The following is a 14,491-nucleotide window of genomic DNA, read 5'->3' as shown; positions in this document are numbered from 1 at the left end:
GCGATGAACACATTTGTATGGATATTATATGGATAGGACTTGTTTTACCCTATAAATATTACTTATTTGGGTTGTAGTAGACCTATAACCTTGTGCAAACTGTATGTGTTCTGGCAGAAGGCCATTCATTTAATTGGCAATACACACCGCTGCAACTCATCTGCCGGACCAGGTTGCGGGTGCGTGACACTGCGTGTGTTGCAAGCATTGGATTTTTTTCAATGTGTTGCTTTGCAATGCGGTAGGCTACCAGTAGTAATGGCGCATTCACTTGATAGTTGGTTCTAGAAAACGCAGAAATGTCAAACGTTCTAACTTGTTGTAGTTATACACGTGCCACGTTCAACCAGTTAGCACAGGGGTGTCAAACTAATTCAACAGAGGGCCGCGTTTCTGCAAGTTTTTGTTTTTTTCCTTCCAATTAAGACCTACACAACCAGGTGAGGGGAGTTCCTTATTAATTAGTGATCTTAATTCGTCAATCAAGCAGGGTGGAGCAAAAACCTGCATACACTCCTCCCTCCTTGGAATGAGTTTGACACATGTGAGTTAGCAAGTAGGAAATGTCTGAGTATCCTAGTTCCCGAAAGGAAGTGAGCGCTGCATAAACCACAGAATTAGTTAATGTGTAGCGTGATTCCGTTTTTTATATACAGACTTAAGTCAAACGTACCATACAGCAATAACCTGTGTTCACATAGCGTGTGAATTGGCAGCATCACAAGCGCTGGAAAATCTCCAGCCCACTTTTAAGATCTGCGTGGCTGTGGTAATGCCGCGTTCGAATGTTACTCGGAACTAGGAAACTCAAATGTCCGACTTGCTAACCCAGGTGACAGAGTCGGATCCCGTGTTTTTCCCATGTGTCCCACTTGGGAGGTATCAGAATCAACCAATAGGAAGCACTACGCATATAGCTTACGTTCATTTGAACTCTGAGGTCCCAAGTTTCCAATAGCACATGAACGCAACAATGGTGCGCTCAAGACAACTCTGACGCCTTGATCACACCGACAACAATTGTGTATTTTGGTACACCAGAAGTACATTAATTTCCAATGGAACGCTGTGCTTGCATTGCAGAAACAGTTGTAGTGCGTTCTGTGTGGTGCATACGTTGGATTTATCGATGCGTACATGGCTTGACAGAAATGGTAGCAGAAGGTGAACGCTGAACTTTTCTTGCACAGATATCCAGATGATGCTGCGTACCATTTTGTGTAATGACACTATCGATATGATCAGGCATGAACTCCGAAATAGGAAACCTCCGACCTCCGACTTCAGTGAATTCAAGAGAACTGGGAACTCGGGGAAAAAAACGAGCTCCTACTGGGAAATCTTTGACAGTCATCCAACTCTGAATTTAAAATCGGAAACTCGGGCATCGTGGTGCTTTCAAGACAACTGGGAACTCGCAAAAACACAAGGTCAAATCCTGACGTCAGTGATTTTTCAGGTCGGAAAGTCCGAACTCTAGAAAGATGCCTGAGTTAGAAGACCATCGGAGCTCGTTTATTTCGAGATCCCAGTTGTCATGAACGCACTGAAGTCTAAACGCCGGATAGTTCCGAGTCCCCAGTTGCTTCGAACGCGGCATCCTAGTGTTACGACTTTTCCGACCTGAAGATCACTGACGTCACGATTTTTCCCATTATGAGCTCGTTTTTTCCGAGTTCCCAGTTGTCATGAACGCACCATCAATTCCGTATTCTTGCCACTAGTTTCATACTAGCCTACGTAGTTGATACCACCTAGAGAACGCAGTGTCACGGACAGCCAATTCTTCTCATTCGACCAGCTATAATAAATCCTAATGGAAAAGGTAGAGATGTTACGAGGTAAGAAAAAATGTAGCCTATGTTGTTCAAACATTTCAGACAGAAAATAGCCTAAAAAGAATCTGTTTATCATCCCGGTTATAGCCTACAGTCAAACTTTGGGGGTGGGATGATGGCTTATGTTTCGTCTGTCGTGTGTGACATAACTGTATGTAGGTTGCTAATGCTAGTGCTTTTAAAAAAACGTTTATAGAACATGTTTATTTAGCTCGACTTTACTTCATTCCGTTATCTCCTTGCGAGTCGCAACTTTATTTAAAGTATGTGGTGTGTCGCGAATGTCGTAGTGGCTACAGACAGCAGCCATATGTGTGGGGCTTCAATGTTGTTATGATACAGGTGACACTAACCGTGACGTTCTCTACGATGAGATAGCTTAGTGTGTAGCTTACGGATTTTCACAATGAAGCGTGTGGTCCTTTTGTATTTCTTAACTGCGTGTCAAGGATTGTTCTAGTAAACCGAGGGCATTTGTATGACGCTAACACCTTTATGTGCCCCTCCATGTACCGACTTTTTCGATCTTCCTAGACTACTATTTATAGTTAATTTACACGTGTTTTGTCAGTAGGACGTGTTTAAACAGTGCTATCTGGTTGTCAATGCATGGTTTATGATGGGGATAGATGAAGCAGGTGCAGGCTCTAGTGGCAGCGTGACGTGTCATTTTTTAAGTATGATTTTGACAAGCATGTAGGCAAGTCGTGTATTCCGAAATGTGGTAAATTGTTTTTTAAATTTAATTTTGCACATTTGATTTAAATGTCATCCTGGGACGTTGTTACCTCACCTGCGTGCAGCACATGGCATAATCATCTACTTTCTTGTCTGTTCTGCCTTACGTTCTGTCTGACAAGTAATCTGAGATGGTCTTTAGAAGAATGGCTTTCCCAGCCGATGAGTACTGGCTGAGGATGATGAAGACGAAGAAGATACAGGGGTCACCGCAGCAGTGTCAGGGGCTGCAGGGACCTCTGTGATTGCTGACCTCATCTCTGACTTCCTCAGCTCTGCATTGGCTGACCATGGCCACTCAGAGGACACCCCTGGTCAAAGACTTTAACCACTTCATTACCTGCTACCTGTGCAGAGGTTACCTGATCAAACCCACCACGGTCACTGAGTGCCTGCACACATGTAAGTAACACACACACATGTACACACACACAATCACACAATTCCTGTGCACCAGGTAATGCAACATTGTAGTGTGTTCAAGTTTTAAAAAGGCTTCGAAAGTTTTAATTTCCACTTAAATGTCAGACTTCCCTTACGAAAAAAGTTTCAATCCCAACAAAAATGTCCAGTAATTATAATCCACATAATTGTCCAGTTGCTACAGGATTATTTTCCTGCTGTGAAAAACTGGTTAAATTAAGATATTACGTATTCATCTCTATACGTCCCCTCACTCCCATCTTCTCCCACACACACTCAAAGCATCTTACACAATATAATAGTAATGTGATTTTTCTTGTTTTCCAGTTTGTAAGAGCTGTATCATCCAGCACTTTGAAGACAGTAATGACTGTCCCAAATGTGGCATTCAAGTCCATGAAACCAACCCTCTAGAGATGCTAAGGTATGACATATACAAACATAGTCCTCCACTAGCTTTGACCATTCCTGACAGACAACAACACTCTCTTAGAAAAAAAGCTGCTATCTAGAACAAAAGAAGGTTCTTCGGTTGTCCCCATCGGAAAGCCCTTTGAAGAACCCTTTTTGTTTCCAGGTAGAACTTTTTGGGTCCCATGTAGAACCCTTATCGCAGAGGCTTCTACATAGAAACTAAAAGGGTTCTACCTGGAACCAAAAAGTGTTCTCCTATGGGGACAGCCGACCAACCCTTTTGAAACTCTTTTTCTGAGTGAAGCTAACAAGAAACACTTGGCCTTCACTTTGCTTTGAATACTGCAAGTGCACTGTCAGCACAAACCACAGCCTCCTCTTTCTCTTACCTGTGTCACGTCCTCATCTTCCCTGGTCCTCTCTCTTCTAAGGTTGGACAATACTCTTGAGGAAATCATTTTCAAGCTTGTACCTGGATTACGAGACAGTGAGTTCTTGTCATCTAGGAAAAAACAGACATATTTCTAAATGATCTGTCAGTCAATACTTTCAGTCACTCTTTAGAGGAGACTTGTCATTAGATGTAATGAGACTCATGAAAGTACCTTGTACTTCTTCTGTATTCTTTATGACTGTGTGTGTTGACCAGAAGAGGAACAGCAGGAGATTGATTTCTGGAGGAAGAATAAATCCAAAGAAAATGGACAAGGTACAGAATAAATCTCAGTAACTAAGTCACTCTCACAAATTGTACTGTTTGTTACTATAAAATGTAATAAGTATGTCATTACACATGAATAGAGTAAAGCACTGATATTGGACAACCTTTTTCAGCCAGGCTTGCTAGTATTATCTCCTAAAATCACATATGCTCTGCTATCCCACAGGAGACTGCCTTGGGTCTAGGCTTGGGCTCAGTGATGATGAGGATGGTGATGAAGATGGTCAGGATTATCACAGGAGTGACCCCCAGATAGCCATCTGCCTGGACTGTCTCCACAACAATGGACATGCTGCAGACAACACAGTAAAGGTGTGTGTGTAGCAGTTTCATGCCCATAGGAAGCAACATGGGCACGTGCCCCCTCAGATTTGTCCTGTTTAAAAATAATAATAATACAAAAACATAATTTTGTTGTTGTTGTTTCTCTGTAAGGCTACTAGCCAGCTAGCAATTTTATGAAGTTGTCTTTAGCCAGCCCAGATTGGTTCCCAATCTCCCAACCTCATAACTAGCTACCAAGAAGCCATTTCAGGATGTCAATCAAGTTAGAGTAGCTAGCTTGTCTATCTATCTTAGCTGGCATGCCTGCTGGCAAGGTTCGTAGACTTTAGAAAAGCAAGCAATTGCTAAATCTACTGAATAAGACACATTTAATTTCAATATATATATATTTTTTTAAATCAGAGATGCAGAGAAGCATATTTAGTTTCTTTAAAATAAGAACCACCAGTCAGGAGGAGACAGACAGATATGCAGAAAAATAAACAGATTTTTTACATAGAATTAAGCAAAATGATTATGGCTCTAGATTGCAGGAAAAAGCTGTTTTGGGTGTTTAAAAAATGCTAAATTCTACAACCCCTCACATATTTTGTGCCCACTCAGATTTTTTGGGTATGTGTGTTTGAACTTTTTCCTCTTCCGATGGGAGTGTTCTGTGTGAGTGTTTCTTTCAACATGCTCAGGGCCAGTTCAGGTATTCTTTGCATGTACTCTGTGTGCTATATGAATGTACAGTAAACATGCTCCTGTTCTTTACCCAGTGTTTAATGAAGAAGTTCCTTCGCTGCTCTAGTCGAGTCACGGTGGGAACCATCAAGAAGTTTCTCAGTCTAAAGTTAAAGCTTTCAAGCTCTTGTGAGGTAAGATTACTACTGTTATGATTTTATAATGTACATAACTTGACATTATACTGCTGATGGGTATAGAAAATGTCTATAACGTGCCTTTGTTTATGGGCCGAGCGAGCACGTGTTTATCTGTCTCTCTCTTTGTCTCTCTGTGTGTGTCTGTCCTCTCTCGCTAGCTGGATGTGCTGTGTAACGGGGAGATCATGGGTAAGGACCACACTCTGGAGTTCATCTACATGACCCGCTGGAGGCTGCACGGTGACAACGTGAGTCTCTTATATCATGTCCTGTTTCTGTCCTTTCCTCCACACTTCCCCTGTCTCATCCGGTTCTTAGATATCATGTTCTCTCTGGCATGCCCAGAAATCTTCCATACCCGCCCTAATAGCCAATACACCGTAGATCACGGCTTGTCAAACATTCCGCGAGGGGTTCCAATTTGAGTAAATTTGATTTGATTTTGGGGGGGAACGAACGAACTCGATACACTTAAAAAACATGTTTTTTACCTACATTCATACACTTTCTTGTCTGTCCAGCTCGCTAATAATCACCCAAATGAAAGCTAGACAGTCAGAGCATAGACAATTCCAGAAACGATGGATAGAGGACTATTTCTGCCAAATGTTGATGGTGAGGAAATATACCACAGTTTCTATGCGGTCCCCTGGACCTTGTTGAAGACAGAATGCCTGTCCCTGCCCTCTGACCAGCTGTCTTTACTTTAGCAGTTCAGCTTTAGTAGTTCCGTCTTCTTGCCCAACTGTCACTAGTACCACGGTCAGGCATTAGACCTATTAAAGGGGCTGAGTATTAAGCCTTGTCATGTTGCCACATCCTGAACAACTCGCTCATGTTAAACAGAGCCAAGTGGATGGAAAGAAGCATCGAAAGTTGAATGATATTGTGCTCATCAGCCTATGAAAAATAAATAAAGATTACCTTAAACTATATGTCTCCCCCTCAAAAAGAGGGCGGGGGCTTTTTACCCATTATACCAGACTCAGGCCCTGACCTTGTGCCACACCAAACTAGGCCAGACTAAGCCTAGTAGAATACAACAATAGAGATATAAGTGTGAAGGGGTGTGTGTGTGTGTGTGTCTAGATTTATTTGTAACGCTACACAGTGTTTTATAGATGGATATCCAGCAAACCCCTAGAAATCATCAGTAGCAGTAAAGTTTGGACTGACTGCAGATAGTTAATTGAGACATCCCAAAAGCATAACTTAATGCCTTGGAGCTCTGCTACCTGGCCCTGACATTATACATTAGGTTAGCGCTGGGTAGGGCCTGTTTTTTTTAAAATTTTTATATATATATATTTTTTTCAATAACTTGGGTACGAGCCAGGCTTGGGTATCATTTTATAGAATGATTAAATTGATCACTAACATTTTGAAGCGGAGCCATTTGCTCCCTTCTGCGCTGCTGCTCAGTGTCTCTACAGTCATATCTTACTGTCATAACATGGTGTTAGAAGTGCTTCAACCTCGTCAAATATTAGACCAGAACATTGTCAAATATTAGACCAGAACATTTTTATAAAATAAGACCAGAACATCATCCGAGTCGACAGGAGAGATTACTTCACAGAAAATAATAATAGTGAGTTTTGTCACAGTTTAGAATGATTAAAAAGTAGCTAGTTAACAGCTCTCTCTCCTCAACATCCAAGCCTAGCTGTTTCTATGGATACTCACACACGCAGAGAGCGCATGGAGCAGATGCAGAGCAGGGACAGACAGAGATGAGCAGCTAACAGAGAATGTTATTTCTGATTTCAGGTTCGGGCCAGGCCTTAAATTTCGCAGATTAAATTGGGCCCGGGTAGGGCCTGAATGTCGCCGGGATGTCGCAGGGTTTGGTCTTAAATGTCATGCCTGTGCAGGGCTCTAATCTGAATGTCCAATACTGCCCCCTGTCTTCTTTCAGCTGTCAGCCATAGGGATCTGGGATGGTTCACAGGATAGTATGTTCTCCTTAAAACACCATGCATGAAAACTTTGGCTTGAAGTCAGTTGAAAGGGGCAATTCTGTCTCAATGCATCCATTCCTGTGAAATATGGGCCATTTGAGATGGAATTGCAAAGCTCATTAGTTAAATACACTCGTCAGAACGTGCCAGCATCTGCTAGGCTATTTACTTTGCAAGTTGTCTTTGTATAAACTTCCAGGAAACTGAGAATAAACAGCACTGTCTTTCTACACTCTCCTCAGACATATCCCATGGTCCTGGAGTACAGGCCACGGATAGACTTCGGCTGAACAAAGCCCTTGAGAAGCCTTCATCGACAAATAAAAGCAATGACTGGATGTGCATCAAACTGAGGCCAGGGACTCAAATCCTTCCCAACATTTTGAACTTCTGTTTAATTTTGTTGTGTCCGTTGTTGAACATTCCGTGCTTGTGGCCAAAGTGATCTTCAAGACGAGTAACTAGCGAGACAAGCTTAGCTGAAACATAGATGTATGAATGTATCCAAATGGTATTTATTAGCCAGGTCCTCTGGTATCCTGGTAACCCAGCCAATGACAAGGATTGACCTGCATCGACATGATGAATACAAGTTGGTGTGTACAGAAAATGAAATGGAAAGAGTAATAGGGAGGAGTCAAGCAACTCCAAGGCCTTACAACGGATGCCTGACTGTTTCAACAAGAAAAGTTTTTAAAAATTAAGCCATTTTTTTTTTTCATTTTATAAAATGCACATAACATATCCACAGATTTGCCCACAATCAATCAATTGACCGAGCACCTTAATGTTGCCAAAAGGTTTCAGAGTCTAAACCGAAGCTCATTCGTCTTCATTCTGTCCCATGCTCAGTTATTATAACCAGTCTGACATGTTGTTGAAATCAACAAACACTCTCTGGCAGAGGCTCGGGAGCCTGCGTGATGGGAAGAGAAACGTTAAGCCTCTTTTTAACAAACAAACACACACACACTCACTCAACCCAAACTGCAGTGTGATTGCCGTGGCTCCTGCCAATCTCAGACCTGCACTAATAGCTTTTTTTGGCACCAGTCTGAGTGACCAGGTATTACATTTTAGTTTTTCAGATTAATCTTTATCTTTTTAGGCTAGAGAGATACTATCTTACATGTTTTGAAGGGAAACCAGTGGTGTGTACATTTCATATTGTTACTAGACCTTTGCGCTATAAATGTGTTTTTTGAAGTACATGACATTACAACATGGTAGTACGAGATATGAATTATGCCAATTATGGATCTTTGATCACAGAATAGTATTGGGCACTGTAAGAACTGGTTGGCATAAGGCTTATTGTATTAGCGTTGAAGTGTAGTGTACTGAAGCTGACTCACAGTGATTCGGTATAGAGAGTATACAGTGTCTGCTTCATTACCCAGTCATCTCAAGTTTAGCCTTTTAAACTGTAATCTATGTTGATGTGGTTTATATGTGAAAACCATTTGAGGTGTGTTCCTTGCAGTGAAGCCAACCTGTCCTTGTGCTGACAAGGATTTATTTTTTTTAAGACAGAAAAGGAAACATGTACATATTATTATGGTTAAAGTTTTATGCTGCTTAGAGTAATATATTATATTTTTAAATGTACCCATGCCTGAGAATCATTCTTGAGATATTAGAGCTGTAGAAATATTGTTCATAACTGTACTTGATTTATAATAATTATTCATGAATAAATTAAATGTTTTTATTTTACTTACTGTCTATTGACTTGACTGCCATTGATGACACCGTTTTTTTGGTTTGCTTGGGCTTTGGGCCTCTAAGTCAGGAGTCAGGACAAAGGCCTAAAGCTTTAACCAATGCTCCTTTTTGTCAAATTAGCAACTTTTTTTTTCCTAGCCCGTATTCTGTTAGCTCTTATGAACTTTGTTTTATAGGTTCATTACAAAGTGATCCTGCCTCCTGCCCAAACTGGTCAGACCAGTTGTAACGATGATAAATACCCTGATATGTTTATCTGACTGGACAGGCAGGAGGAAAAGTGTTTCTAGATGCGAAAAGCGGACAGTATGTGACATACATCTGCCCAACTTCAACTGGAGAGAAAAACAGGTTAGGAATGCACACACGGCTGCTTCTCTCTCTTTGTTTGTCCTTTCTGCTTTCCCTGTATGCTTATCTGGGAGCTTTTAAGGTCAGATACTGTATACATGTATGTAGGCCAGAGTTCCCTACAGGCTTCATACTGTACGTACATTCACTCACTCATACCAGCATTTGGGTCTGAAGGATTTAGGGTACATTGACTGTAAGATGTCTCAAGAGTCCTGAAAACCCTCTATACAATGTCTTTTGTAACTTTGTTTTTATTTTGGTGTTACGAAACTAAAAAATGACCTTTAATATATTAAACATAATTGAGATCTCATGAGTTCTGTGATTTAACTGACAACCTGATGACATCTGAGCTCATCATTTGGATGAAAAATAGAGTGATGCTGTGAAGTCCTGTGCTTCGAGGGGGTCTATGATATTTTTATACTGTTTGCAGCAGACTGACTGGCTCCCAAAGTTCACATGGGGCTCTGGAGAGTTGGTACATTTTAGGGAAGGAGTTTCGTGGGGCTTATGTACTGAGTAAACACTGACAGATGCAACAATATCCCTTCTGTCTCAGGATGTTCCGTCTCTCACAAACACGCATCATGTTCTGTGAAGAACTGACATGAAACGAGAACTCTCATTACAGTTCTTCATTTTGTTTTTGTTTTTTTGCAGAGATGTTGATATTGATCATGTTAACATGAAGGGAAATGATTGTATTTGAGAACAATACTCATCTGTTGCTATATAGTGTAATAACAGGTGAGAGAAGAAACTTGCAGGTATGTTGGTGGGTCAACAGTTTGAGAATGACTAAATATCAGAATGAGTCGTTGAATACGCCTGTCACTAAAACTGTTGGAGTAGCACAGAGGGGCAAATTAGTACCCGCCACTTTAAGGAGGCTTAGTTATAATTGGACTGGTATGGAGGGTTGGACAGGGGCTGGATGTCTAGTTGGGTTGCCTTGTTGTTATCCTGGCTGCTCACACAACTTCTTTTTGAGTGGATTGCTCTGTGTTGCATCATCCTCCCCGTCTGCTGCTGATTCTTTTGTCAGACCGATTGTGGGCTGTGTATGTAAAGGTAATATACAGTATTAGCCAAAACAGAGATTTTGTGTTACTAAGTGGGATTCAAATGTATTTAATTGTGATTATTTAAAAAAACAATTTTTGTCATTGATCAAATACTCCATAATGTCAAAGGGAAAATAGAATTCTACAAATGTTTAAATATTGACAAAACAAAAATACATAACTAAAATATAGTTGTTTTGCAAAAGTATTCACCCCTTATGTTTAGGCAAGTACATTTTGGCTTAATAAATCACAAGTTACATGGACTTATATGGAAATAATAGGGATTGACATGATTTTGAAATGACTACCCCTTTCACTGTCCCCCATACATACACCATCTGTAAGGTCTCTGTCAAGTATTGCATTTCTAGCACAGATTCAACTACAAAGACCAGGGAGCTTTTTGAAAGCCTCATAAAGAAGGGCAATGATTGGTAGATGAGTAACAATAACAAATCAGACATTGAATATCTCTTTAAGCATAGTAATGTTAAACTTTTTGGCCTAAATGCAAAGCCCAATGTTAGGGGCAAATCCAACACATCACTGAGTAACTGCCTCCTTATTTTCAAGCATGGTGGTGGATGCATCATGTTATGGGTATGCTTGACATTGGCAAAGACTGGGGAGTTTTTCAGGATACAAAGAAACAGAATGGAGCTAAGCACAGGCAAAATCCTAGAGGAAAACCTACTTCAGTCTGCTTTACACCAGACACCAGAGAGGAATTCACCTTTCAGCAGGACTATAACCTGTAACAAAAGGCAACCTTTTGTTGCGCACAAAGAAGACAGTGAATGTTTCTGAGAGGCCAAGTTACAGTTTTGACTTAAATATGCTTGAAAATATATGGCAAGACATGAAAATTACTGTCTAGCCATGACCCCCAAAACTCTTGACAGAGGTTGAGGAATAATAAAAATAAAAAAAAGAATGGGCAATTTTTTTTATTTGATTTATTTCACCTTTATTTAACAGGTAGGCTAGTTGGGAACAAGTTCCCATTTACAACTGCGACCTGGCCAAGATAAAGCATAGCAGTGTGAACAGACAACAACACAGAGTTACACATGGAGTAAACAATAAAGTCAATAACACAGTAGAAAAATAAGAGTCTATATACATTGTGTGCAAAAGGCATGAGGAGGTAGGCGAATAATTACAATTTAGCAGATTAACACTGGAGTGAAATGATCAAATGGTTATGTGCAGGTAGAGATACTGGTGTGCAAAAGAGCAGAAAAGTAAATAAATAAAAACAGTATGGGGATGTGGTAGGTCAATTGGGTGGGCTATTTACCAATGGACTATGTACAGCTGCAGCGATCTGTTAGCTGCTTAGATAGTAGATGTTTAAAGTTGGTGAGGGAGATAAAAGTCTCCAACTTCAGCGATTTTTGCAATTCGTTCCAGTCACAGGCAGCAGAGAACTGGAAGGAAAGGCGGCCAAATGAGGTGTTGGCTTTAGGGATGGTCAGTGAGATACACCTGCTGGACCGCATGCTACGGGTGGGTGTTGCCATCGTGACCAGTGAACTGAGATAAGGAGGAGCTTTACCTAGCATGGACTTGTAGATGACCTGGAGCCAGTGGGTCTGGCGACGAATATGTAGCAAGGACCAGCCGACTAGAGCATACATGTCGCAGTAGTGGGTGGTATAAGGTGCTTTAGTAACAAAACGGATGGCACTGTGATAAACTGCATCCAGTTTGCTGAGTAGAGTATTGGAAGCTATTTTGTAGATGACATCGCCAAAGTCGAGGATCGGTAGGATAGTCAGTTTTACTAGGGTAAGTTTGGCGGCGTGAGTGAAGGAGGCTTTGTTGCGGAATAGAAAGCCGACTCTAGATTTGATTTTAGATTGGAGATGTTTGATGTTTGAGTCTGGAAGGAGAGTTTACAGTCTAGCCAGACACCTAGGTACTTATAGATGTCCATATATTCTAGGTCGGCACCATCCTGGGTGGTGATGCTAGTCGGGCATGCGGGTGCAGGCAGCGAACGGTTGAAAAGCATGCATTTGGTTTTACTAGCGTTTAAGAGCAGTTGGAGGCCACGGAAGGAGTGTTGGAAGGCATTGAAGCTCGTTTGGAGGTTAGATAGCACAGTGTCCAAGGAAGGGCCAGAATTATACAGAATGGTGTCGTCTGCATAGAGGTGGATCAGGGAATCGCCCGCAGCAAGAGCAACATCATTGATATATACAGAGAAAAGAGTTGGCCCAAGAATTGACCCCTGTGGCACCCCCATAGAGACTGCCAGAGGAGCGGACAACATGCCCTCCGATTTGACACACTGAACTCTGTCTGCAAAGTAGTTGGTGAACCAGGCAAGGCAGTCATTAGAAAAACCGAGGCTACTGAGTCTGCCGATAAGAATATGGTGATTGACAGAGTCGAAAGCCTTGGCCAGGTCGATGAAGACGGCTGCACAGTAGTCTTTTATCGATGGCGGTTATGATATTGTTTAGTACCTTGAGCGTGGCTGAGGTGCAGCCGTGACCGGCTCGGAAACCAGATTGCACAGCGGAGCTATTGGACGAGGTAGGAGTAGCCAGGAGGAAGGCATGACCAGCCGTTGAGAAATGCTTGTTGAAGTTATCGATTATCATGGATTTATCAGTGGTGACCGTGTTACCTAGCCTCAGTGCAGTTGGCAGCTGGGAGGAGGTGCTCTTGTTCTCCATGGACTTTACAGTGTCCCAGAACTTTTTTGAGTTAGAGCTACAGGATGCAAATTTCTGCTTGAAAAAGCTGGCCTTTGCTTTCCTGACTGACTGCGTATATTGGTTCCTGACTTCCCTGAACAGTTGCATATTGCGGAGACTATTCGACGCTATTGCAGTCCGCCACAGGATGTTTTTATGCTGGTCGAGGGCAGTCAGGTCTGGAGTGAACCAAGGGCTATATCTGTTCTTAGTTCTGCATTTTTTGAACGGAGCATGCTTATCTAAGATGGTGAGGAAGTTACTTTTAAAGAATGACTAGGCATCCTCAACTGACAGAATGAGGTCAATATCCTTCCAGGATACCCGGACCAGGTCAATTAGAAAGGCTTGCTCGCAGAAGTCTTTTAGGGAGCGTTTGACAGTGATGAGGGGTGGTCGTTTGACTGCGGACCCGTAGCGGATGCAGGCAATGAGGCAATGATCGCTGAGATCCTGATTGAAGACAGCGGAGGTGTATTTGGAGGGCCAGTTGGTCAGGATAACGGCTATGAGGGTGCCATTGTTTACAGATTTAGGGTTGTACCTGGTGGGTTCCTTGATGATTTGTGTGAGATTGAGGGCATCTAGCTTAGATTGTAGGACTGCCGGAGTGTTAAGCATATCCCAGTTTAGGTCACCTAACAGAACAAACTCTGAAGCTAGATGGGGGGCGATCAATTCACAAATGGTGTCCAGGGCACAGCTGGGAGCTGAGGGGGGTCGGTAGCAGGCGGCAACAGTGAGAGACTTATTTTTGGAGAGAGTAATTAAAAAAATTTGTAGTTCGAACTGTTTGGGTATGGACCTGGAAAGTATGATATTACTTTGCAGGCTATCTCTGCAGTAGACTGCAACTCCGCCCCCTTTGGCAGTTCTATCTTGATGGAAAATGTTATAGTTGGGTATGGAAATCTCAGAATTTTTGGTGGCCTTCCTAAGCCAGGATTCATACACGGCAAGGACATCAGGGTTGGCAGAGTGTGCTAAAGCAGTGAGTTAAACAAACTTAGGGAGGAGGCTTCTGATGTTGACATGCATGAAACCAAGGCTTTTTCGATCACAGAAGTCAACAAATGAGGGTGCCTGGGGACATGCAGGGCCTGGGTTTACCTCCACATCACCCGCAGAACAAAGGAGGAGTAGTATGAGAGTGCGGCTAAAGGCTATCAAAACTAGTCTCCTAGAGCGTTGGGGACAAAGAATAAAAGAAGCAGATTTCTGGGCATGGTAGAATATATTTAGGGCATAGTGTGCAGACAGGGGTATGGTGGGGTGCGGGTACAGCGGAGGTAAGCCCAGGCACTGGGTGATGATAAGAGAGGTTGTATCTCTGGACATGCTGGTTGTAATGGGTGAGGTCACCGCATGTGTGGGAGGTGGGACAAAGG

General features: G+C 42.1%; 1 protein-coding gene and 1 long non-coding RNA gene across 4 annotated transcripts in view; one reads left to right on the top strand and one right to left on the bottom strand.

Moving 5' to 3' along the window:
• Positions 1-14,491, bottom strand: part of LOC149974574 (uncharacterized) — a 423,285-nt gene that overhangs the window by 30,843 nt on the left and 377,951 nt on the right. The gene's annotated exons all lie outside the window — the stretch shown is intronic.
• On the top strand, positions 957-8,962 carry LOC110499311 (polycomb group RING finger protein 5-B). 3 transcript variants are annotated; one of them, XM_021576382.3, is made up of 9 exons: positions 957-1,841; positions 2,699-2,978; positions 3,327-3,423; positions 3,845-3,900; positions 4,063-4,122; positions 4,301-4,446; positions 5,181-5,279; positions 5,444-5,533; positions 7,489-8,962. In XM_021576382.3, exons 2-9 carry the CDS (start codon positions 2,867-2,869, stop codon positions 7,534-7,536), a joined length of 708 nt encoding a protein of 235 aa, XP_021432057.1. In that variant the 5' UTR covers positions 957-1,841; positions 2,699-2,866; the 3' UTR covers positions 7,537-8,962. The 3 variants fall into 3 exon arrangements, with proteins under 3 accessions (XP_021432057.1, XP_036812030.1, XP_021432055.1); XM_036956135.2 differs by having other exon boundaries at positions 960-1,164; XM_021576380.3 differs by having other exon boundaries at positions 1,285-1,841; positions 2,850-2,978.

The sequence above is a fragment of the Oncorhynchus mykiss genome, chromosome 20 (assembly GCF_057628025.1).
Source record: "Oncorhynchus mykiss isolate SJ-2025 chromosome 20, ASM5762802v1, whole genome shotgun sequence".
Taxonomy (NCBI): Eukaryota; Metazoa; Chordata; class Actinopteri; order Salmoniformes; family Salmonidae; genus Oncorhynchus; species Oncorhynchus mykiss.
Note: the sequence above shows the minus strand (reverse complement) of the source record. Positions and strands in the feature narration are given on the sequence as shown.

Excerpts from the sequence above, each read along its gene's own strand:
- LOC110499311 (XM_021576380.3), top strand. The coding sequence starts at position 1,817 with ATGGAAAAGGTAGAGATGTTACGAG. Across the intron at positions 4,123-4,300 it reads ATCCAAAGAAAATGGACAAG|GAGACTGCCTTGGGTCTAGG; the intron begins GTACAGAATAAA and ends GCTATCCCACAG. Across the intron at positions 5,280-5,443 it reads AGCTTTCAAGCTCTTGTGAG|CTGGATGTGCTGTGTAACGG; the intron begins GTAAGATTACTA and ends CTCTCTCGCTAG.